The sequence below is a fragment of the Malania oleifera genome, chromosome 5 (genome assembly GCF_029873635.1).
Source record: "Malania oleifera isolate guangnan ecotype guangnan chromosome 5, ASM2987363v1, whole genome shotgun sequence".
NCBI lineage: Eukaryota > Viridiplantae > Streptophyta > Magnoliopsida > Santalales > Ximeniaceae > Malania > Malania oleifera.
Window position 1 is genome coordinate 17636014 of NC_080421.1, and position 24563 is coordinate 17660576.

The 24563-nt window shown below is 37.9% G+C and overlaps 1 protein-coding gene across 1 annotated transcript in view; it reads left to right on the forward strand.

The window, feature by feature from the left end:
- Nucleotides 1-23588, forward strand: part of LOC131154880 (CBS domain-containing protein CBSX1, chloroplastic-like) — a 31008-nt gene extending 7420 nt beyond the window's left edge. The window contains exons 4-8 of the mRNA XM_058107686.1: nt 1236-1284; nt 20793-20845; nt 21837-21952; nt 22927-22984; nt 23077-23588. Coding sequence (XP_057963669.1) covers nt 1236-1284; nt 20793-20845; nt 21837-21952; nt 22927-22984; nt 23077-23139 — 339 coding nt within the window. The 3' untranslated portion in view covers nt 23140-23588. The remainder of the gene's footprint in view (nt 1-1235; nt 1285-20792; nt 20846-21836; nt 21953-22926; nt 22985-23076) is intronic.
- Nucleotides 23589-24563: the final 975 nt, after the last annotated feature.

Here is a 24563-nt window from a genome sequence, read left to right on the forward strand (position 1 = left end):
TATTAGTCCTAAAACTTATATTATTATGTTTGTTAACCATTTCTAAAGTTTCACAAAGAATTCCATGCTTTATTACAAATTTTTGCTATTTTTTCAAATCGAAATCGAAATCCAAATTTCCGTCGAAATTTCTGTACTTTTGGAGCTTCGAAATTTAAGTCAAAATTGAAACTTAAGACCTTGGTTGCAATATATATATATGTGTGTGTGTGTGTGTGTGTGTTGTGATGACGTCACTGGTTCGACCTCTAGTTTGACCCACAGGTTCGACCGACCCAGTACCTTTTCTGGGTCAAAGACTGGTCTGGGCCTTAAAACCATTGACCCAACAACTAGGATATCATTGATACATCATTCATTGCTTCCTTACCTGGTAGTTGGCACTGCTGTGTATGAATGATTTTGCAATAGTTACCTTGAAAAATAAACGCTTCCTTTCCTGGTAGTTGGCACTGCTGTGTTTGAATGATTTTGCAATAGTTACCTTGAAAAGTAATTGAGAAACAAATGAATCCTTGATTGCAATTTACAGTTGTGAAATATTATTAATTAACCTGATGTTGGATAATAAGTACTGAACGGTGAGAAAACAGTGCGATTTATAAGTTATCTTATGTTTGACCTAGCTATGGATGGCTGGCAAGACTGTAAATCCTTTGTATCTACTCTAGTTATGATATTGTTTGACCATATTATATATGGATTTTTTTGTGATCATGTGAAGACCATGTTCAATAGTGGAAAACTGAAATGCTGGCAAATTTATTGGATAACCTTGAACATATCTTCTTATTTATTTCACGATGGATACTTTTTTTTTGGGGGGGGGGGGGGGGGAGGTAATTGCATATTAGAACCCTAAGGTATCACAAAAGATTGTTCTTTTTGAGTGCACTACAAAGTCAAGATTATTTTTTGATTAGCAATGAGTAATTATATCGAAGAGACTCCAAGGGTGAATGAGAGTGTAAATGCATATTAGCAAGAAGTGACTCTATCAAAGAGGGTCCAAAGGGGGATGAGAGGGTAATATTGCATATTAGGACCCATAGATGTCCAGAGATTTTTCTGGTTGCTACTTATCAAGTCTTCTTGAAATCTATTATTTTGTATGAGTTAGTCATCTTTGTATATTTGGACCTAGGGGAGGAAAATGTTTAATTTATTGAGATTTTTAATATTTCATTCTGTTGACAGTATGTGAAAATTAATCGAAGCATTATTTTTTGCTGTAGGTTGGTGTTGTTTCGGATTATGACTTGTTGGCGCTAAATTCCATCTCAGGTAACACAAGAATTTTGGAACATTATTGAACAACTTTTTCAATTTGCCTTTGAAGATATCCATGATTTATCATATGCAGGTTCCTGGTAGTTAGAATTTATTTAGTATTAGTAATTATTGTGCTTGAATTTTGAACTGTGAAATCAGTTATTGTGAGTGGCAGCTCCAATTTCATCTTCAAAAATGTTGCGCCTTGTCTACAAAAGTCTGACAAACATGATAATAAGTGGTTTCACTTCTTTGCGAACATGAGTGCAGCTACATGTTAAAAAGTCTGCCCTAAGCTGCAGGTTCTTATCTTAAGCTTGCAAGTTTTGTGCATTTTTTCCCGACTGAAACATGAAATGCAGAAACACAGGCCACTGAAACTCTTATCTCTCACTTAACAACAAAGGAGAGTACTCATTGATTGCTGCTTCTTTGCCCCCTCTATCTTCAGGTAATCTTTCTTTTCGATGGCCTCTTGGTCATTCTTTCTAATCTTCCACCTGCTGATATTCTATCTAACTTTATCTCCTGCTGCTAACCCCTTTTTGCCATTTTTTCTTGTGCATTTTTTGCACCCTAAACTGCTATTTTGTTCTTTATCTCCCTGTATCTCCTTTGGCCAACATCCCCTTTTTCCTTTTGGCTTCATCTTTATTTACTCTTCCATGACATGCCGGCTCTTTCTCCGGCCACCCCCCCCTTTTTTCTCTGTTTCTTCTCTATTTTATTTGTGGCCCATGATCTGTTGATTCTTTCCCTCCTTTTATCATGCACAGCCAGAAATCCTCTTTACTTGTTTTGCTGTCATTCTCTAGTTTATCTTGTCATCGTATGCATAATGAGGGGGCGCTTTGTGCGCTATTGGATTTGAACCTTTCACTGGTTTCTTCTTATACTTCCTGGAATGGTGGTATTCGTTGACGATGGAAAAAAAGAAAAATGTAAATGGAGTAGTTGTGGTGATGGTATGAAGAAGTCCATGACATGCTAATTTGTAATAGGCAATCAATTTGAACCATACTGTAATTATTTGAGGAGAAAATTTATGCTTTTGCAATGAAGTGGCTTAGTTTTATTTTAAGGTGAAATTTGAATTTCACATTATAATAAGTTTTTTGGTATGGTTTAGAAAATTTAAAAAAATTGAAACATTGGCAAAAAACACATTTTCAGTTTTAGGAGCACAACCAAACCGGTTTACGGTTTTCAATTTTTAGTTTTGGTCTCCAGTTTCAGTTTCTTTCTGAGTTGTGATGGTAACCAAACAACCTCTTGATTTTTTGATAGAGGTATCGGCTAGGTGCATTTATATTAAGGGAGGTATTGTCAGAAATGGTATGATAGTTACAGGAATTATTGTCAAAGAACGTTAAATTGGAGGAAATCTGGCGTTTAATGTTTTGACAAAATTCAGCACATTATCTTTGTAAATTTGACTTGGAATGGTAGGTGTGGACATCAAGAAATTATGATCCCTGCTCAAGATAATGTTTGAGACTAGATCTTTTTTTTTTTTTGGCTTTTTAATCGGCAAAAATCTTTGTAAATTTGACTTGGAATGGTAGGTGTGGACATCAAGAAATTATGATCCCTGCTCAAGATAATGTTTGAGACTAGATCTTTTTTTTTTTGGCTTTTTAATCGGCAAAAAGTGTCCCTCCTGGTAACATCAGAAATCCCAGGATACTGTTAGTAAGAAAACAAGCTCCCACAACGGAAAATGCAGTATAAACACAGCAGAAAATTGCTCCAGGTGATATAATTTTCAGGACTGTGTTGAGGCCTGGGGGAGAAGCTTCTGGTGATTGTCTTCTTTTTCAGCTGTCTCCAGCCTAGTTTTCATCCAGTAATTGATCCAGATCCCAGTGCTATTGTAAATTTTCCATTTTCTAGTAGAGAGGTCAAGGACTATTTTATGACATTTACATAACACTTCCAAGACAGCCTAATTTTGTAGTCAACCATCCTGCAGTGTTCCTTTTCTACGAAAGGCTTAACAGAGGGGACACACGCCTTGCATGTGCTCCAACTGACCAAAATACAATGAGTTCAAAAACAGAAAGTTGCAAAACATATTTTTTGATAGGCAAAAACATTTGCATATTTTTTTTGGATAGAAAAAAAAGATATACTCATTGAAGAGGAAAGAATGTACAAAGAGGAGAAAAAGATTCTCCTATAAAAAGAAGAAACCAAAATAGACTAGAAAGCAATCAAATAAAAAATGCCTTTCAATCTCTTTGAAGATCTGAGAAAGGCACCCTTTTAAAACCGCCAGCTCCAAAAGACCAGAGAGAAGCCATGTACTGAATCTTATTCCCAAGCAAAGTACCAAAATTCCTCTTCCAAAAAAGATACAAGCATTCCTTTTCATCCAAATTTCCCGCAAAACTGCTGAGATACCACAAGTCCACTGGTCTAAGCCATTACCGATCTTCTCAAAACTTGTAAAAAAGATATGTAATAATTTCTCTATGGAAACATTGAGTCATTAAATGTTGGTTTTCACAACTATGGACACCATGAGATGGTTAGGTATTACTTTGGTGATTGTGGACATTATAAATGTCGATCAGCTACTTCACATGCTATCTGCATGGTGAATCAAGTGTTTTTTTCCTTGTGAAATTGGGCTTTCCTTTCAATCTGATAACTGAAGGTATGTCAACACTATTTTCACATAGGCTGCCCCAGTTATGAGTTAACATCCCCATGAACGTGTCCTGTTCTATATATAGGTCTTAGGGTTTATTTATTATTTATTGTTTATTTTTTTTTGGGTGTTTTTAGTGTTCTATCATTTACGACTGACAAGTAGCTTAAAAAGGTGGGCGAGTAGCATTAGTTCACTTTTTTGTCCTTACAAATCAGTGTTCTCCAATTTTGGATACAAATGCTTCATTAGTCTAGTTCAAGTGTCACTTCTCCTTTTCTTACTTATAGAACACTATGTAAAATTTGTAGTTCTTTGGGAAAGTAATCTTTATAGCACAATATGCAAAATGATTTAGATTCAATTTCATTGCATTTTAAGTTGTCATTGAGCCAGAGAAATAGCTGGTCAATATATATGGCAATGCTCTACTATCACATAGGTGTCACCAAGAATGCGACACCTGTTCTTGTGGGGCCCATATGACATCAGGGGAAAATAATATTGATTTGCGACACCTGTTATTGTGGGGGCCCATATGACATCAGGAAAAAAAATAATATTGACTGTTAAATTGAAAACTCATTTTATTCCTTGCTAATTGAATTGAAGACCAATCCTGTGAATGAACCCTTGTCAATGTGGTCAAAATTTAAATCCTATTTTAAGGCTTAATATTTTAAAATATTCTAAAGTTTGAGTGCAACAATCAAGCCTCATATGATATTGGATGGGCCCTAGATTTGGTTGGCAATCTAGGAATGAGATGAATTCTAAATTCAACAAGTGATGATTATTTGTAGCCTTACATGGTCCCTGAAGAGAAGGAATCATCAAACTTGGCAAGATCTAGGTATTAGTGGAGCTATACACACGTGTGTGGTGTAAATTTAGAAGGAGAACTAGTGATAAAGAGAAGAAAAGGAGAGAAAAGTCTGGTGGTAGTTTCCTGGAGCATTATGTGCAGCTCCATATCTGCCCTTTTATATATAATAAAAAGACATGCAAGACAAAAATACCCTTGTGAATGTCACATAGTTATTGAAATAGCTCATGCTCTTCTAACACTCCCCCTCAAGCTGGAGGTGTATAAATATCACCTAATGCCAGCTTGTTACAGCCATTAGACAACGACAACAACAACAACGACAAACCAAGCCTTTAGTCCCACTAGGTGGGGTTGACTACATGAATTATTTTTTGCTAATTTATGCGATAATGGGCAATTTCCTCCGAAAAATTTAGGGGTATTAAATCCTCACTATCTCATTCCAAGTTATTTAGCTCTAGTCCTATCCCTACCCCTTCTACTCCCTCTTGTCATAACTAGTTCACTCCTCCTCATTGGCACAACCAATAGACAAGGTAGGCTTAAAAAGAACCTTCATTGAGGACATCACCTGATTGATCCATGAATTTCACCAATGAAGTCCTCACGACCTTTCTCAACATAGCCTCTCTTGCAAAATGATAGTCAATTTCAATGTTTTCCATCCTTTTATGAAAAATTGGGTTGCTAGCAATATACATGGCAGCTTGATTGTCACAAAACATATCTATGATTTTCATTACCGAGAATTTCATCCTAGACATAAGAAACTTTAACCATATAAGGTCGCCTATAGTATGATCCATAGCTCAATATTTTTGCTTCACCACTCAATCTTGTAATAGTTTGTTTCTTGCTATGCTAGGTAACAAAATTACCTCCCACAAATGTAAAATATCCAATAGTGGACATTTGATCTTTGACAAAGCCAACCCATTCTACATTAGTATAGTTTCTATTACATTTATATATCAAACCTTTGCCAGGAGAGCCTTTGAGATATCGTAGAATCTTATAAACATCATCCCAATGTGGCTGTTTAGGATTCTTCATAAATTGGCTCACCACCCCCACAACAAAGTATATGTTAGGATGGGAAAGTTAAGTACATCAACTTTGCCCACCAACTACCTATATCAATGTTTGTCTTTGAAGTTTGGTCCACTAGACAACTTCACATTGGGATCAATAGGTGTATCATTATAGTTTCGAATATACTAGTGTCGCTTAGCAAGTCCATGATATTTTTTACTTAGATGGATTCAACCTTTTCTTACACAATACAACCTTAAGACCAAGATGCTAACATAGAGTACCGAAATCCTTGATTTGAATTTTGCTTGAACCCATTGCTTGAGATTTGCAATCCCACTCTGTGCTAGTGATGATGGTATTAACAACATAAACTACTAGAAGCACCACATCTGTATCCTTTTTGCAGACAAAAACCAATTGATTGGAGTAGGATTGGATAAAATAAAATGTCGAGCTGCCATAGTAAAGTTATCAAACCAAGCTCGAGGAGACAGCTTAAGATCATAAATGACCTTATGCAACCTATATACCTTACCGTCCTTCCCTTAGTGTCACGGGCTTAACTATTTTCACACCTTTGTGAAGGGCCGTGTGGCGCTAGCTAAAGCACTCTTGTTTAACTATCCAGCCTATCGTTTACCAACATTCATCCATGAAACACTTTCATTAACATTCATTCAAATAGCAGCGGAAACAGTAATCAATTCATGAAAACCGTGACAAACAAGCAGTAAACATTAAATCTACGAAATTCATTAACACCTCCATTGACAATGTGTGTTTAGCGAGGGAGGCAAGTAGGCTAAACACGTTGACGAAAGTTAGTGAGTTTTACCATGATTGACGAACACTCACCCTCCCCTAAAGAACTTTCTAGGCCATTCCCACTCTAGTACTAGGAAACATCAAAGTGACCGAGGAGTCATACTGCCTTATTTAGCATACAAAGACACTACTAGTAGAAAATAACCCTACACTAGTATTTACATGATGGAAACCCATCCCAAGCACACGAAACAAGCGGTCATAGGCAAGCATAATGCCCTGAACAAGCTTAGCTCGTGACATTCTCCTCCACTTATGCGGTTGACGTCCTCGTAGACTTTGGCGCTAGGTGCACTTCAACTTTGTCTACGAATGGTTTCATATCTTCCGCAGAAATCCAGCTGATTTCTTTGTCATCAAGGCATTTCCAATTCACTAGGAACTTCTGCCGCTTCTTCTTTAAGGATATGAACTTTCTGTCTGCAAGGAACTCTTTAACTTCACATCTGTTAGGTTGCATTATCTTCAACTCTGCTTTGTTGGATTGATTTCTGCTCAGGTCATTGGTGTCGGCGTTGAATGGCTTGACGCAGTTGACATAAAACTACGGTTTTCCCCCTTATCTGTCCACTTCTTCATCTGCTTAGAAGCTTTCTCCAGATAGGCTCGGGCAAACGCTGCATTCTGTCTCCATTCTCTGGTGAAGATGTACGCACTAGGACTCTTTCGTATGTACGACTCGCCCACTGTGTGAGGTAACAGTGGCTGCTAGCCTATAACAAGCTCAAAAGGATTCTTGTTGGTTGTTGAGCTCCTTTGGGCATTGCCACAGAACGGAGCCACATCAAGTAGTTGCACGCCGTTCTCCTCGTTGTCATTGACAAAATGGAGCAAGTACTTTTCTAGTAGCTCTCTGAATCTCTTCATTTGTCCGTCTGTCTTTCGGTGATAACTCAAAGAGATATCAAAATGTGACCTGAATATCCTGAAAAATTCTATCAAGAAGTTGTCAGTGAACATTAAGTCTTGGTCACAAACAATAACTTGGGGAACTCCCCAATGTTTCACAACAATCACATGGAACAGTTGTGTCATCTCCTTTGACAAATAGTACTTCGGTGCGGCCATGAAAGAACCATACTTCTTCTACTCCTCCTTGTCTTGTTGGCAAGTGAGACAAGTTCTGGTATAATCAACCACATCATCCCACAGGTGCGGCCAACAATACCTTCCCAGTAGTCCTGTCATTGGAGTCATTCTCCGTGAATACCCCCTCAATGAACTTCCTACAATATCTAGTAAGGTCAAGAAAGGAACGCAACTCCTTTATTGTCGTGGAGATCTTCCGTTCTTGAATCATCTTTACCTTCTCCATACCCCTCTGGATACGACCTTGTTCAGCCACATGACCAAGGAATTTGTTGCTCCACTGAGCGAGAGAACACTTCTCTTTCTTCACATCCAGACTGTTTCTCCTCAGCCTGTCGAACACCTCTTGTAGATGCTTTTCATGTTTCCTCAGAAACAACACCGATGCTCCCAATGGTGCTTTGGAAGGGCGAACACATCCCGCTTCCAATTTATCAAGCTGTTTCCCCAACTCTACTATCTATGGAGGTGCCATTCGACATGACCCTTTAGCAAGTGGTTTCACTCCTGATAACAACTCAATCTCATGCTCCATAGTTCGTCATGAAGGCAAATTGTGAGGCAGCTTATTTGGAAACACCTCTTTGTACTCATCCAACACTGCTTGGATGGTTGTAGGCTCCAGCCTTTGGCCTACTTCTTTGTCTACCACCATTGTGGTTAGACGGGTCTGCTCACTCTGACCCATTCTCTCATTGAGTTGTATGGTTGGAAGGGACTTCTCGTCGTCTCCTTTCATCGCAACGACTTGCACCATGCACGAGTGATCTCTCATTAGACATAGGGAATTAGCCAAAGGTATCAGCACCATGGTATTAAATAACGGCCGTTACGTAACGGAAAATCATCTCTCCGATTCCGTTACAGCCCGCATTAGCGGTGAGCAGAAAATTCACGTGCGTAACGGCCGTTACAGAACCGTAACGGCCCATAACGGCCGTTACACTAACGTCACGACCCGTAACGTCCGTTACAACACATTACAGCCGACAGCCCCTTACATTACTGCGTACCTTTTGTGTGTCTCTCTCCATCATCTAGCTTAGATCTCCTCATTTGAAGCCTCCAAAGAAACGAAAGCAGCTTCGAAGCTTCGATTTGTTGTGCTGTTCCCTCTTTCACTCTTCGTCTCTTTGGTACAGCTTCAATCTACGGATCTGAAGCTTCAAAATCCCCAAAATCAGCTTCGATTTTTGCCTTGAAGATGTTTTTCGCAGTTCGCAGCCATCGCAGGTCAGCTGACTGGCAATTCGTCTTGAAGGTGTTTGATTTTTCCCTTGAAGGTGTTTCGATTTTTCCCTCTTCATCAGTTCGTCTCCTTTGTCCAGTGCAAGAACCCAAAAATCAGCTTCCAATCTTCGATTTGTCGCTTGAAGGAGCTGTGCTCTGCAGGTCGCCTCCATTCGCAGGCTCGCAGTCGCACCTCCAAAAATAAGTTTTGAAGCCTTCGATTCCCCCAAATTTTGGGGGCTTGCAGGTTGTAGCTCTCTCGCAGCTTCGGTGGGGACTCGGGACTCGGGAGTGAGCATGTTTCTTCAGTTCTTCTACTTCATTGGTTAATGTAATTGTAAATTACCAATTTATTCTAAACTAATAATTTAGTTTATTTTATAATTTCAGTTTATATTTATTATTTAATTAGCATGCAAATTTATAAATGATTATATAAGTAGAATTTATTAATTAAAATAAAAAAATAAGTATAAAATTATTAAAACATAAAATTTATAAAGATAGAGAGTTAAGAGTACAGATTTAGTAAAAAATTATTAATTAATATTCTATATAATTATTTTTTTAAATACCTTGACTATTAATAATTTAATATTAGATCTAAAATTTATAATAAATCCTAATTTCTACACAATTAGTCAGGTCTAAAGTGACTCAAGTACACTACCATTTAAATAATTAAATTGTAAGATTTACAATTCCATATTTATTTTTTTAAATTGTAAATTGTAATATAAATTATTGGGTCTATTGACTCATTTTAAGTAACTTTATGTCTTTAATCAATTGATTCTTCTTTTTAATTACATTTCTACATCTTTTTTACCCATTAAACTAATGCAAACTTTAAAAAAAATATGCCTTTTTTTGTAAGCAGCGCACTAAAATTAATATAAAAATCATAATGTCTATTAAAAAGCATTTGTAGGTTGAATGAAGGTTGTCAAAATTCATTAAAAAATCATGCATTAACGGATTTCATGCTTATTTTTCGATTTTGGCATGGTTGTGCATGCGTGAAAAAAATTCATAGCCGTTATGCCCGCTTCCCATTACGTAACACCCGCGTCTCCCGCGTCCCGCGACACCCGCGACCGTTACGCGACGTTACCCGCTACCGCGATTTCGAACCATGATCAGCACTGCCCTTGCCCCCCTTAAGAACTCCATTCCTAGAATGACTCGAAAGTCATCCAATGGCACCGCTATGAAATTCGTATGACCGTCCCACTATCCAAGCTTCACAGTCACTTGCTTGGTTACTCCTAGAGTAGTTTGGGCTACAGAATTAACTGCTTTTGTGTGTCCTATATCCTTCTATAAGGATAAGTTGAGTCTCCATGCTTCCAATTGCGAAACAAAATTATGAGTAGCCCCCGTATCCACCATAGCGCGGGTACTCTTCCTATTTATCCTCAAGTCCACAAACATTAACCCTTTTGCTTGTGTAACTTTTGATGCTTTTGCCTGCTTTTCCAATGCGCTCACTAGCCGCACTGAACCTACCCTCGGGGCATCATCCTCTTCCTCCTCGCTTTCCACCACTTTTCTCGAAGTGGAGCTTGTAAGGCATCGAGTAATCCCTTGTGTTGACACTCACTCACTTTGCGAGGTCTTCCACACAAGTCGCACAAAATTTTACTCTTCCCCTTTCCATTGGGGGTGTTGATTCCTTGAGACGACGAAGCTTCCTTTGAGGTTGATGATTTAGAGTCGGCTCCCCCACTCTTGGGTTTGCCTTTCTTGAAAGAATTTCTACTGTTTTCCTCTCCGCCAAACCGTTTGGACGAAGCAGTATCACCACCAACGTAGTCAGTCAAGCGTTCTGCAACAGCTTGTGCAGTAAACAAGTCTTGAACTCTTTGCCTATGAAGTTCTATCCTTGTCCACGGTTTCATCCCTTCAAGAAAATAGAACTACTTGTCCTTCTCCGACATACCCCGAATATCCAACATCAAAGCAGAAAATTGTCACATATTCCCTGATTGACCCCGTATGCTTGAGATCACTCAGCTTTCTCCTTGCATTATACTCAACATTCTCAGGAAAGAATTGGGCCTTGAGCTCTCTCTTCAAGTCTACCCAATTATTGATTACACAGCTTCCATTTTCAATTTCTTTGTACTTGGTACGCCACCACAGTTTAGTGTCACCAACGAAGTACATGGTCGCAGTATTCACCTTTTCCTGTTCTGAGGCCATCCTCACAGCGCGAAAGTACTGCTCCACATCAAACAAGAAGTTCTCTAACTCCTTGGCATTACGGGCACCTGCATACGTCCTGGGTTCTGGTACCTTGGTCTTGCTAACTCCTGGAGTGTTGGAGTTCCCCATAGCAAGAACCATCAGATTTAGCTTTGCATCTAGATCCACCATCCGAGATTGCAAAGTTTCCACCACATGGCGAAAGTCCTCTGACATCTCACCAAGCAAACATGCTTGATGCTTTCGTGATCCCATCACTTCATCAACAAGTTCTCTCATCTAGGCCACCTCCGTGGCCACAATGTCGGTTGTTGCCTCAACCTGTGCTTTCAGCATGCTGATCCTCTTAGCATTGTTTGGTGCCATGGTCACTTACCAAAGCTATCCAAATCTTACAACGAAGGTAACTGAATTCTCGTAGCAACTACGCCTTGGCTTTGATACCAAGTGTCACGGGCTAACTATTTTCACACCTTTGTGAAGGGTCGTGCGGCGCTAGCTAAAACACTCTTGTTTAACTAGCTATCTTATCGTTTACCAACATTCATCTACGAAACACTTTCATTAACATTCATTCAAACAGCAGCGGAAATAGTAATCAATTCATGAAAGCCGTGGCAAGCAAGTAGTAAACATTGAATCTACGAAATTCATTAAATACATCTCCGTTGACAATGTGTGTTTAGCGAGGCAAGTAGGCTAAACACGTTGACGAAAGCTAGTGAGTTTTACCATGACTGATGAACACTTACCCTCCCCTAAAGAGCTTTCTAGGCCATTCCCACTCTAGCACTATGAAACATCAAAGTGACCGAGAAGTCATACTGTCTTATTTGGCATACAAAGACACTACTAGCAGAAAATAACCCTACACTAGTATTTACATGATGGAAACCCATTCCAAGCACACGAGACAAGCGGTCATAGGCAAGCATAATGCCCTGAACAAGCTTAGCTCGTGACACTTACCAAACATACTTAGGAGGTGCTCCATTTATACATTTAAGTGAGTCTTCATACAAGGAGGCATTCGTCACTTCCAACTGGTATGAGTGCTAATCAAAATTAATTTCCAATGAGATCAATACAGGAATAGAATCTTGTTTAGCAATAGGAGAGAAGGGTTCAAAATAATAAGTGCCATATGTTTAGATGTACTCCTTGGCAACCAATCAAGCCTTCAGTCGTTTCAATAAAGCAAAGATATTCATGATGCAGAAACAACACCACCTAACCAACTTTGTACCAAAGGTCTTGGAGGAAGATCAACCAAATCACATGTCCATTGAGTAGTCAAAGCATTCATTTCTACATCCCCCTGAGCGGTCAAAGCATCCATCTCTACATCCATTGCATGCTTCCACTTATGGTTAGCGAGTACTTTGTGAGGAAGGGATAGAAATAGAAGAAATAACCAATGGAAAAGAAAGCATTGAACTAGGAAGGTGAAGAATTGAAAATAATGAGCAAGGATAAGAAATTAAGGACTATTGAGAGTGTGTTTGGGATTTCAAGTACCTTTTTGGTGAGCAATTGGCAAATCCAAGTTACATTGCAATTACTTTAGAACTAGATGTTGAAATGGTGAAGGATAGGAGGTGACTGTATGGTGCTAGTGTTGTCTATGCGCGCTATTAATTGTTTATAAACCCTTAATTGTTTCTTGGTATTAGTAACCTATGGATTCGGAAAAAAAAGTGGAAGTATTTTCTAGAGGGATATGGGTAGAATTAGGAGGATCAACATATGAGGGAGCCAAAAATTATTGATAGATTCAAAGTAGATTCATCCAAGGAGGACCTGACACTAGAGAAATAAGGTGTCCCCTAAAAAAAGGTAACATATGCATTAACAATTTCCTACTAGTGTGGAATCATAACATCTATATTCTTTCTGAGTTCTTGAGTACCCAACAAAGACACATTTACCAACATGAGGATAGAAATTATCCTAACCATTATGAGGAACAAGAACCAAATATGTGCACCTAAAGACACAAGGCATAATAGAGAACATGAGAACATGCATGTTTTTTGGGTACACGTAGAGAAAGGAATTTGCCCCCGTAGTGTTCTAGGGGGCATTTTGTTGAGCAGAAAACATGTTGTTAGAAGAGTATTTGTCCAAAGAGTTTGAGGAGCATGGATATGAAAGACTAGAGACCGTATTATGTCAATAAATGTCTATATTTTTTGTTTAGCTACTTTATGTGTACACATGATGCTTGATGAATAATCCTAGGCCAAGCAAAAAAACCGAAGCTCATTTGAACAATTCAAGTGCATTATTAGGTTGAAAAATTTGAATACTAATGCCAATATGAGTTTTTGTTTGAGTAGATGATGTAGGATGGTTCTAAGTAGTCCTAGTCCTACAGTTAACCCTTTTTGTAGTGCACACACAATATCACAATCTATGAGAAGAATTGAATTAACCAAGCATGATCATCACAGACATATTCTAATGATCACAAGTTGTTGAGATTTTAAAAACATATATGATTTGGTTCAAAGTCCTTAGTTGATCATTTCATTCAAGTAATCTAGTTCACTTTAAAAGATGTTATATTAGAAGTCTTAGATCACAAGTCCTAGCTTATAGATCAAATATCCCTAAGCATGGTACTAGCAAGCATGTTCATGTTGAAAATCTAGGAAGATTAAAAAAGAATGAACAAGGTTTTCCAATCAAGGCTTTGGGTAGAGTTTCAAGGCTTACAAGGTACTTTTAGGGGCTGTTTTAGATGGTCACAAACAAGGAATTGAAATGAGCTTACCAAAAGGTTCGGAATGTCAAACACCAAGACACATGAGCACTTGATCGCACTATGAACAAGTTTGTTGATCCTTAGGAATCTTGAGACAAGAATGAAGCTTGAGGTGGTTGTGGCTGTGAGCTATGAAAGAGGTGTGGGTGTGTAGTGTTGATGTTGACATTGATGTTTTCGTGGTCTCTCACCACCCAATCTCCGAGGAGACGGAATGTAGCCTCACACCACTCACTCACAAGGAGAGGAGCAAGATTCACAAGTTCAAGCAAAAGCCTCTTTATTTTTAATTGATAATGCAAGATGCCTTTTACAATACAAGTGATGGCATATTTATAGCCTTACATGCATATGACTTGCACATGACTTCTTAAAAGATTAAAGAAAATACATAAGTAAAATAAAATATTTAAAACATAGGTAATGAGGTTCCTAGGAAATAGTTTGTCATAAGAAATAGGAGCCTAAAAACTAGAATAATTATGATAGTGGAGTCTAGGAACTTAAAATGAAATAAATGCTTCTCGAAAACCCAAGACTCTTTGACTTGCAAGTTGTCATGCTTCTTGAAAAACGAAGACATTTTGACTCGCAAGCTATCATCCTCTTTCCAAGCTAGCGTCTAAAAGAATCTTCAATTGCTGCAAATAAAGTCACATCAACGGTGGACTTCGAGTGGTTGTCCACATGTCACAATAGCCACGAAAGATACTTGAGGTGTATGTTGATCCCCATCAATATACATTTAGGAAATTCAAACTTGTCTTTTCACTGATATATCTAGGTCTTAGCAAAAAATTATCCACAAAGGACACAAAATATTATAGTATAACCCAAATATCTAAATGAATAAATGAAAACAATGATTTAGTACGAGACTCGACTCTAAATGGAAAAGATGTTCTAATATGCTTTCCTAATTGACATGCAAAACGCTTAAAATGAGAAATATACTTAGTATGTGAAAAACTTGTTGCAGTTTTTGAACTGACGTATGGCTTAAATGAGCATGACACTGGTCCAAAGAAACACCATGAGTAGAAATTGAATAAGTTGTATGACAAGAATTGGATCTACCACCACCACCAAAATTGATATAGTACATGCCATCCTTCTCAAGCCCTCCACTGATCCTTTTCTTGTCTAGAGATTTTGAATAACACAATCAAATGGAAAGAGGGTCACAGAACATTTATGAGATTTAGTTAATTGACTAATTGATATTAGGTTAAGTAAAATTTATGTTCATATAACTCAGAGGAAACATGAATATAGAAGGAAATGAAAGAATATTGTGACAACTAGAAATCGATGTAATCAAAACATTAGCAAAAGTAGCCTTAGGAGTGTAAGGTAGTGGGTTTCGAGGACAAATGAAATAGGTACCTGTTGTAAATGCTTAAAATTTACCCTTTACCCAAGAATTTAGACTATGGAATTGAGCAATTTTGAACTTGCATGTACATTATGATGAAATTTATAATATATTATATTATGTTTGCAATATTGTAGAAGGTCAAGATTGGTGGTGTGCGTTGGAATTGAACATAGAGATATGTGATAGGGTCTTTATGAATCCCTATTTTGGGATGTCTCTAGAGAGAGTTGGATTGGTGCGTTCAAATTAGGGTTTACAAGGGTGTCCCTACCACTTAACCTTTTTTTTAGTTGCTTTAGTGTCCACATTTTTATTCAAGACACATTTTTCCTTTGATTTTCTTCCATCCTAATCCTGCATTATGATCATTGCTCAAAAGTCTGTCTTTTTCAATTATTATGACATGTATTATTGGAGGATGACATGTTGTGCCAGCTCAAGTGATAAGGGCGATTTATGACTTTTGTGACCCCAAAGGTCATGGGTTCGATTCCCCCTTGAGGCATTACGTCAGTGAATTATCAGGGGTGCGTCAATGGGCGGATGGCTCTCACCCCCTCTGTTTTGGTGCCGCACCATAGTATCCAAAGTGACGCGATGGTGGCTGGAGTCTCCAGGTTATTTGAAAAAAAAAAAGGAAAAAAAAAAGCGACAAGTTGTGCCATTTTCCTTCTTCCCTATAAATACCCCAAATTATTCTTCTAGGGGGTTTTTGACAATTGAACAATTAAGCTCTTCCTCTCTCTCTCTCTCTCTCTCTCTCTCTCTCTCTCTCTCTCACTTTGGATTACCACTAGTTCAAGGAATCCTTTTAGGTATTAGAAATTTAGAATACTTTTACCTGCCACAATCCATGCTTAAGCTTCTTGACTCCTTGAGAATTGCCTAGTTCTCCTCTCAGGGCCCTTTCCAGAGCATCCATTACTTGCATGCAACAAAGCTCTCCTTCCCTCTTAAGAACCCCTCCACAATTTTCATATGGTCGGGTGCACCAAAACCAATGACTTGTGAGGACAACTGAAAGGTAAGAAACCCAACTATACTTGAATGGGCGTAACACTAGATGTAGAAGATTGAGTTAAAGTTGTTGAACCATGTGGACAAGATTGTTATACTGCTCTTCATACATCTCCCCATTGAAGTAGCTAGGTGCCCTTCAAGTGTCAAAAGTAGAATTGTTGAATCACATTCAGCAAGTGTTTTATTGGCCCAAGTCAGTTTCCATGGAGATTCCAACAATATTTAACAATATGATTTTCCTTGCTACAATGTGTGCAAATGCAAGAATTGCCACAATGAACTCCTTGTCCCGATGGCACAACCAGCATCCTAGTTTCGTCCTCATCCTCCAACACTCCCCATACTGCAGTTAGAGGCAGTTCATGTGAGCTAACCATGGTGACCTGAGTCGCTGCCCACCCTTTGGAACCGCAATCCAGATTGCACGGTATGACCCAAGGATCAATAGCATCCTGGATCATTGGGGACTGGGATCCAATTCCCAAAAGTGGTGACATGGATTTGTGAACCATTTTCAAATAAAAGATCATATGATAATATTTTCACATTTAAGAAATCATGTGAAAATATTCACTCTGCTGCAAAGCTTGCTAGGGAGAGAAGAAAGTTTTCTGTGGCTGCAAAATCTAAGACGAGAGAGAAATGGGCTTCCTGCTGAGAAGCCTTGTTGGGAATTAAAAACAAATTCCGAAACCTGTGAGAAACAAAATAGAGAAAGAATACACGCCAAAGAAAAATGAATCACACGCACAAGATAGTATTTACGTGTTTCGGAAATTTTGCCTACGTCCACGGAGTTGCAGGGATTTCACTATTATCAGGGAGAAATATTACAGAGAGTGCAGCGGTACAATACTCTCTCTCTTGCTCTCTCGCGAAGTTTGATCACAAACCCTAATCACCCAAAAGCAATCCTTTTATATGTTGCGCATAGGGTTCTATTCCGAATGGACCCAAGCCTTTGCTCCATGGACTAAGCCTTAGGATAGAAATCTTTCATTAAATAAAGGTCAGGTCATCATCCAAATTTAACACAACTAGGCTCCACAAAAGCCCAACAAGCCTGTGACAAGAGAAACAATAGGGCTTGCTGCTGATGCTACTGCTGCTGCTGCAGAGCCTGTGATGAGAGAGAAGAGAGCTTCCTGCTGCTGCAAAGCCTGCAGCGGAGAGGGAAAAGAAGAGGGCTTTTTGCCTGCCTAACATAGAAGGAGGGAGCCGGTAATAATTCCATCTTAAGTAAATAATTCAAAACATACTGCCATTTGACACAGCATATTGACTAATCAACCAAAATCAATCTGAAATGGCATAATGACTAAGCCCACCCCCTCAAGAACTGCGTACCACTTAATTAGTGTACCCTGTTCCTGTGCCCATGGTGCGACCCTAAATGCACCATGCTCCAAGTAACTATGGTGCTAAATGTGGTTGAATTATCATGATAAAAATATTGAGAGCCATCATTGGTGATTGGTTAGATTCTAGTGAACACTTCATTCATGGATGGTTTGGAACATTGGGACCATAGACAGGTTGAAGCTCAAGACTCTAGTACTAAACAGAACTTGGCGGACAACTACTCCCGTTAATCATCTCAAGGTTGGAACCAACTGGTATTGAGTTCCTCTGACATACCCATGAAAGTGCTATTGTGCTCGCTGATGGATCTACTTGGTCTTATGTGAAAAACTTCTCCTACACGTCAAAAACATGAGCTCGATTTTTTTCTTGTGAGAGTTTTTCACTAAAATCGTCCCATACGGCCATGGCTGTTCTATGAAACATAAAATTTGGAGCAATTCGTGGCTCCATTCTATTCCATAATCATACAGGCAATATTTCATTCTCTTCATCCAGTCTTCATAATCCATGGAGTCTAGAGACGGAGGAGAATGTGGTAGATAGTTGGACTTTCCTTTCGTGTATTATACACATGAATTGCTAGAGACCATAACAATTGAGGATCCAATCAACTTGATGGCTGCGACCTCTACATTAATACTATCAGCTGAACCTCTCTCCTCGCAGGCCATCAAAACCACCCTAAAAACACCACAATCAACTCACACCAGTATTGGGATTGAACAACACAAAAAAAAAAGAAAAAAAAAGAAGAAGCAGAAATAGGGAGCATATGCTAGCACAAAATAGCAATTTAGGACTTCAAAGGTCTAGAATTTCAAGAGGCTGCTATGACCATAGAATTGAGCGTACAATATCCTAGGAGGAATTCCTTGACCATAGAGAGCAATGCAAGTTAATAGAGCATAGTTTTAAAATTGGTGCGCAACAGCCATTGAGTAATAATATGAGTGGCTTTCAAGAGCGTTAGAGTGCAATATTTAAAAGGTCCTTTGATTCACAACTGTAGCAGCCGTTACGGACCACTATGAGCTGTTGTAGTGTCATATTGGCTGTGAATGAATAAGATAGGTTTTTGAGTCTTTTTTATTTATTATTATTATTATTATTATTTGTTTGCATTTTCCCTCTATTTTCCTTTCATTGAAGCTTAGAAACTCAATTCGAAGTTGGTTTATTTTAGTTAGTATTTAAAAAAAAAAAATCATTTTTGGGTTTATTTTCCTTTCACTACTTTAGTATACATTTTTTAATAACTAGCATTCAAATAAATCCAATTTTTCTATCATTGAATTACCTATGTTCGTATTATAAGTTCTTTCAATTTTATTTGTTTATTTATTTTCTTAAACCTAATTTGGAGACAAAAATATGTTTTTCATTGTTCTTCTATTTTTTGTGTTACAAAAATTTCATTAAAGACTAAAAGAGTACAAAAGATGCATTCTATATTTTATAATTCTTTATATTCATGATTCAATGTAGTGGTGAAAAGTTGCAAATGCATGCTTCTTCCTGCCAAAAGCAGCTAAAGCAACCAAGATGACATCCAATACTTTTAGCATATGTTATATTTAAATTGATTAAAATTTAGTAAGTCATTTAATGCATTAGTATATATGATTTTGGGATCAAAACATGTGAATCTATATATGTTTTCACAAGTTTGCTAATGCAACAAATGAATTCAGGAACATGGTGTCCATTAACTGTTACGTAATGTGCACGATGGCTGCAATCATTACACTGTGATATCACTGTTACACTGTTATTTAAAACCAAGCTGCAGAAAATAAACAGTCTTGCTGCTGCGGGCATTATGGAATATGGCTGGTAGCAAATAGAAATAAATGCAGGAAAGAACAGGAAACAGAGTCATTGAACACTTTTAAGGCTTGATATACATTGTTGGCCCACAACTGAACATCTTAAGCTTTTAGATAAGGTGGTGATCTAAACGTGGTGTCAGAGCTATCACTGCCAGGAGGTCTTCGGTTCTAGTCTTGTTGCCTAAGTTATTGTGTGGTGGTTAAAAATTATCTACGTTTTATTGCTTGTAAGGGATGTTATTTATTGTGTGCTTATCTCTCCGCACATAATCTGTCTACACTGGAAGGGGAGTGTTAAAAGCTTGATAGACATTGTTGGTCCACAACCAAACAATTTAAGCTTTTAGGTAAAGTGATGATTTAGCAAACACCAATCAGAATCAACCAGCAACTGATACCTGATTGCAAGCAATCAATCATGAGCACATGCAGCATCAAAACAGCCTCATTGTGCCACAATCATCCGAACCTCAGAACGATAATAGCAGCATACCAGAAATTGTATGCAATTGTTTTCACGAGCACATGCAGCATCAAAACAGCCTCATCGTGCCACAACCATCCGAATCGCAGAACGATAATAGCAGCATACCAGAAATTGTATGCGATTGGTTCAGCAAACCACCATGAACACACAGCATTCAACCAAGGATGCTGACTGCTTAACCAAGAGGAAGAGTGTTTCTAACCAACTCTCAAACAATCATATAATCAGAATTGCGAACCACTAGAGAAAAATAAGAACAGAGAATAAAAGGTGTCCAAAATCAACTGAAATAAATTAGAGTTAGAGGAGATCAATGCTCTGATACCATGTTGTAAAGTTTGAGAAGAAGAAGAGAGTGGAAGAGACAGAGAGGAGGAGAGTAAGGTCTGGCAGCTGTTTCCTGGAGTATTACATACTGCTCTGGGTCTACCCTCTGTTATATTAATAATACAAAGACATACAAGACAAAAATATCCCCACTTACATCATGTAATTACCAAAATAGCATATTCTCTTCCAACAAATATATAAATATATATATATATATATGTATATGTGTGTGTGTGTGTGTGTGAAGAAAATTAGACAAAACTTCTCTGCTAGTAATTGCTTCCACGTATGCGTATATGGAACTTGTCCCTGTTTTAGTTCTATTGCTTGTTCAATGTGTAGAAATTGGTCTTGTTGCAGTTAGCTCATTGTAATCATTTTGCTCTATTAATATATTTTACTCAATTGATTTTTCCCAAGTTATGATGTGAAACCTCTTATTCATCCCTTTTTTTTTTTTTTGGGTGGGAATTAGGTGGTGGTCGAGCAGCAACAAGCTTGTTTCCTGATGTCAATAGTTCTTGGAAAGTATGCAAGCATTGTTCTCTTTCATTTACTTGTATCTTATATTTGGTATATAGCAGTTGTCCATTTCTTAAACTGTTAGATACTTTGATGACAGCCTGATAGATTTTCCTTTTCATTTTTGATAGAATACAAAATGTTGTTATTCTGTTTATATTCATCAAACTGCTGTATATAGAATTCTGTTGATATATGCAAGCTGGTAGCATATTGGAATCAAATCCCCTCGTGGAAGACTTATCATTCAGCAAGAATTTGGGTCACATTTATGTGGAAGTTTCATCTCCCACTCTAGGAATGGAATTAAGCCAGTCTTGCTATTTGTTTGGATATGCTGAAAAAATAGAAATAAGAGGGAAACAAAAAGTATGGCCAATATATATATATATAGGGATAATTTAGACTTGCTTTCTCGACTGATGAATATGGTCTCTGTTACAAGCTCAACCTTGGCACATGAGAGCTTGATATTTAAGTGTAAGAGAGTTGGAAAGTAGTTCTATTTCTACGCTTTCCTCCAATTTGAGTTTTAAGTGTAGGATGGTTTTGTATCCTTGTCTTCCATTTTTCTAATCCGGCAAAGAGTTTCTTGTGTCAAAAATTTGTTACATTGTAAAGGCAAATTTATGAGTAACGTAACTTTGTTCCCTAAAGTGCTCCTTCAAACATGCTGAAGGAAACTTGATAGAGGCTTGCCTCAGCCTTGGCTTGAAAGGTTTTGGTATTCTTGCAGTACGTGGAATATGCTTGCCAAATATCATAATAGATGCTTCTTTTGGTCCTAGTAGTTTTTACACGTGAGTAGTGTTTGATGGGAATAACAAGACGGAGACTGCACTTCATGTAGAATTTGGTAGCTGCAATTTTGTGCTCTGTACTTTTGTGATATTTGTCTTTCAACTGGTAATGATACTCTTTATATGAATTGTGTGAAAAACTACTTGCCACTTGCTAGTTGCAAATTTCTCCCCTAATTCCTATTCTCTGATGGCAGAGATTTAATGAAATACAAAAATTGCTTGATAAGACTAATGGGAAGGTTATTGGAGATTTAATGACCCATGCTCCACTTGTTGTTCATGAAAGCACAAGTCTTGAAGAAGCTGCAAGGTATTCCTCTACTTCTCCTGATACATAAATATTGGATGCTTTTGTTTGTGTTTCTGACAGGTTATTGCAAAAAAGAAAATTTCACGTGCAACTGCAATGTTTTATTTTCTTGACAATTTTCGTAAACTGATGGCAAACTGCCCTCAGGCTTTGGTAGTATAAGGAATGGACATGGACTACTACTTGTACAATTAGAAAATATCTTTTATTTATTTATTTAGGGGAGGGGGTGGTGGTGGTTAGGGTTCTTTAATCCTGAAATTAGTTTTGCTAGTATTTTTTTGGACTTCTGGTTGGCCAGTCATGGTTTATTGATTGGTGTTTTAGTTTTCTTTGGGAGATCTCATTGTTTCCTTTGCATCTACAACAACAATAACTGCAACAACAAGAAGCCTTAAGTCCCACAAGGTGGGGTTGGCCGCATGAATCCTTTTCCGCCAATTCATCCGATCTAGAGTGTTTTCCTCTATTAGATTAAGGGGCTATTAAGTTCTTTCTTACTACTTCATTTCAAGTTATTTTAGGCCCACTCCTATCTCTTTTCATGCCATAAACATCAACTCACTCTTTCTCACAAGTGCTCTATAAGCCTACATTTCAAATGCCCAAATCATATCTAAGACGTCCCTCCCTTATCTTGTTTTCAACCAGTTCTATGCCTAAATTATTGTGTATATATTCATTTCTTACTTAATTAAAAGTTAAACTACTCATCCACTTAATACATGCATCTCAGCAATTGTTTCCTTTGCATCTGTGACTTAAAATACCCTTTTTTTTTTTTTTCCTTTCTGAAAAAATTGCTTCATCAAACAATATTTGTTTTTCTACATGTATAATTTTTTCTTTAACATGAAAATGTGTCAAAAATATGCAGTCCAAGAACCAGCTAGCTCATGCTTCCAAAATTGGTGCAGTTATTTTATTGCCTGCTAAAGTTGGGACATTAATATAACCTAATCATCTAATGTTAGGTTGTTGCTTGAAACAAAATACCATCGGCTGCCAGTAGTAGATATTGAGGGTAAGCTGGTAAGATACATTACTTGTTCATTAGACTCCATTCCTTTGGATGCTTATCAGCTGCATGTAGTTTCTGATTGGATCTCACGTCAATGTTGAAGGTTGGAATCATCACAAGGGGAAATGTGGTAAGAGCTGCACTTCAGATAAAACGCGCCAGCTAAAAATTGCAAATACTTCCGAAATCACAGAAGTTCATGAACCTTTGAAGCACGTAGGAGTAATAGGCTTTTTTTCTATGAACAAGTTTTGTATTTTGCGAGGCCAACTATAGTATTAGCTTTGATTTTTTGCCCCTACTTGTTCGCTTTGTGTTTGCATGCATGTCTTCGTCTTTGACATGCACCTGCGAATCACGTTGTCTCGGTAAATATCGAGAAGGTATAGATAGGATTAAAATTGGCCAAGAACACTCCAAATTCTTTGTATACATGAATTGTAGCTTTTGCTACGATGGTGATTTGTCGTTCTGATAAATATCTGTTTACATACTGAGCAAAATGTGAAGCACTGTAGGAATTTAGTGTGAGTAAACAAAAACTGGCAGTAAAATGAAGTTTATCATTTATTGTACATTTGGAATTTATGAATAAAGCATTATCAAATTTATAACCTTTTTTTTTTGTGTGACTATCTACTCAAGTTTTTATTCTAATTTTTTTTTTAATTAGAAATATATATACACTTTCCATTCTTCATTTATTCTGTAATTTTTATAGAGCAGATATTTAGGACTAATTTTGGGATATTATTCCTGGACTCATGTATATAAATATACACTTGTATTATTGGATAATATACAGAAAATTCCTTTATTCAAATTTAACATGGTATTAGAGCACAAAACCTAATTTTTTTCTTCTTTTCCCTAACCTTCCTTGCCGCCGCCCACTGTTTCTGAACGCGCGTAGCAACCTTTTGCTCGGCCTTTCTTCGGCAGTCCTGCCATCTCTCAGACATGGGAAAAGCATTATTCCCTCATTGTTTTATTTTTTGGATATCTCTAGGCTTCTTAGTGCTTCTCGATTAGTCTTCTTTGGCAGTCGTCTTCAACTAGTGTATCTTTGGTTCTCTCCCATCTCCAACGTCGTCTCTCTTAGATCCAGTTTATCATCTCGATTGGCTTTAGTTCGTAGCTTTCCGGCGATCCATCTCAGTCTTGTTTTCTTCTCTGGCGCCCATCTTCTTCGGTAGTATCTTAGCTCTGTTTTTTTTTTCCTAGCAATCCAGCCATCTTAGCTTCGGCGGAAGTTTTTGCAGGTTCTTGTTTTTCTGGTGGCATTTTTTCGGCGTCGTCCCCGATCGTCTTCTCTAGTGAGAAGAGCAGCAGCAGCAGCCATCCCTCACAGAGCTCGGATCTAACCCGATTCGGTGGTTTGGGTTCATCTAAACTGCTCTGACGTTATGTCTGACATCACATCGGCAGAGGTCTCCTCCTCCAATCCACCATCCCTTGATGTGTTTTCTCCATATTTTTTCCATTCTACTGATCACCCTGGTGCTATCCTCGTCTCCACTCTTCTTAATGGTGACAATTATCCTACCTGGAAGAGGGCTATGAAAATGGTCTTAAATGCCAAAAATAAAT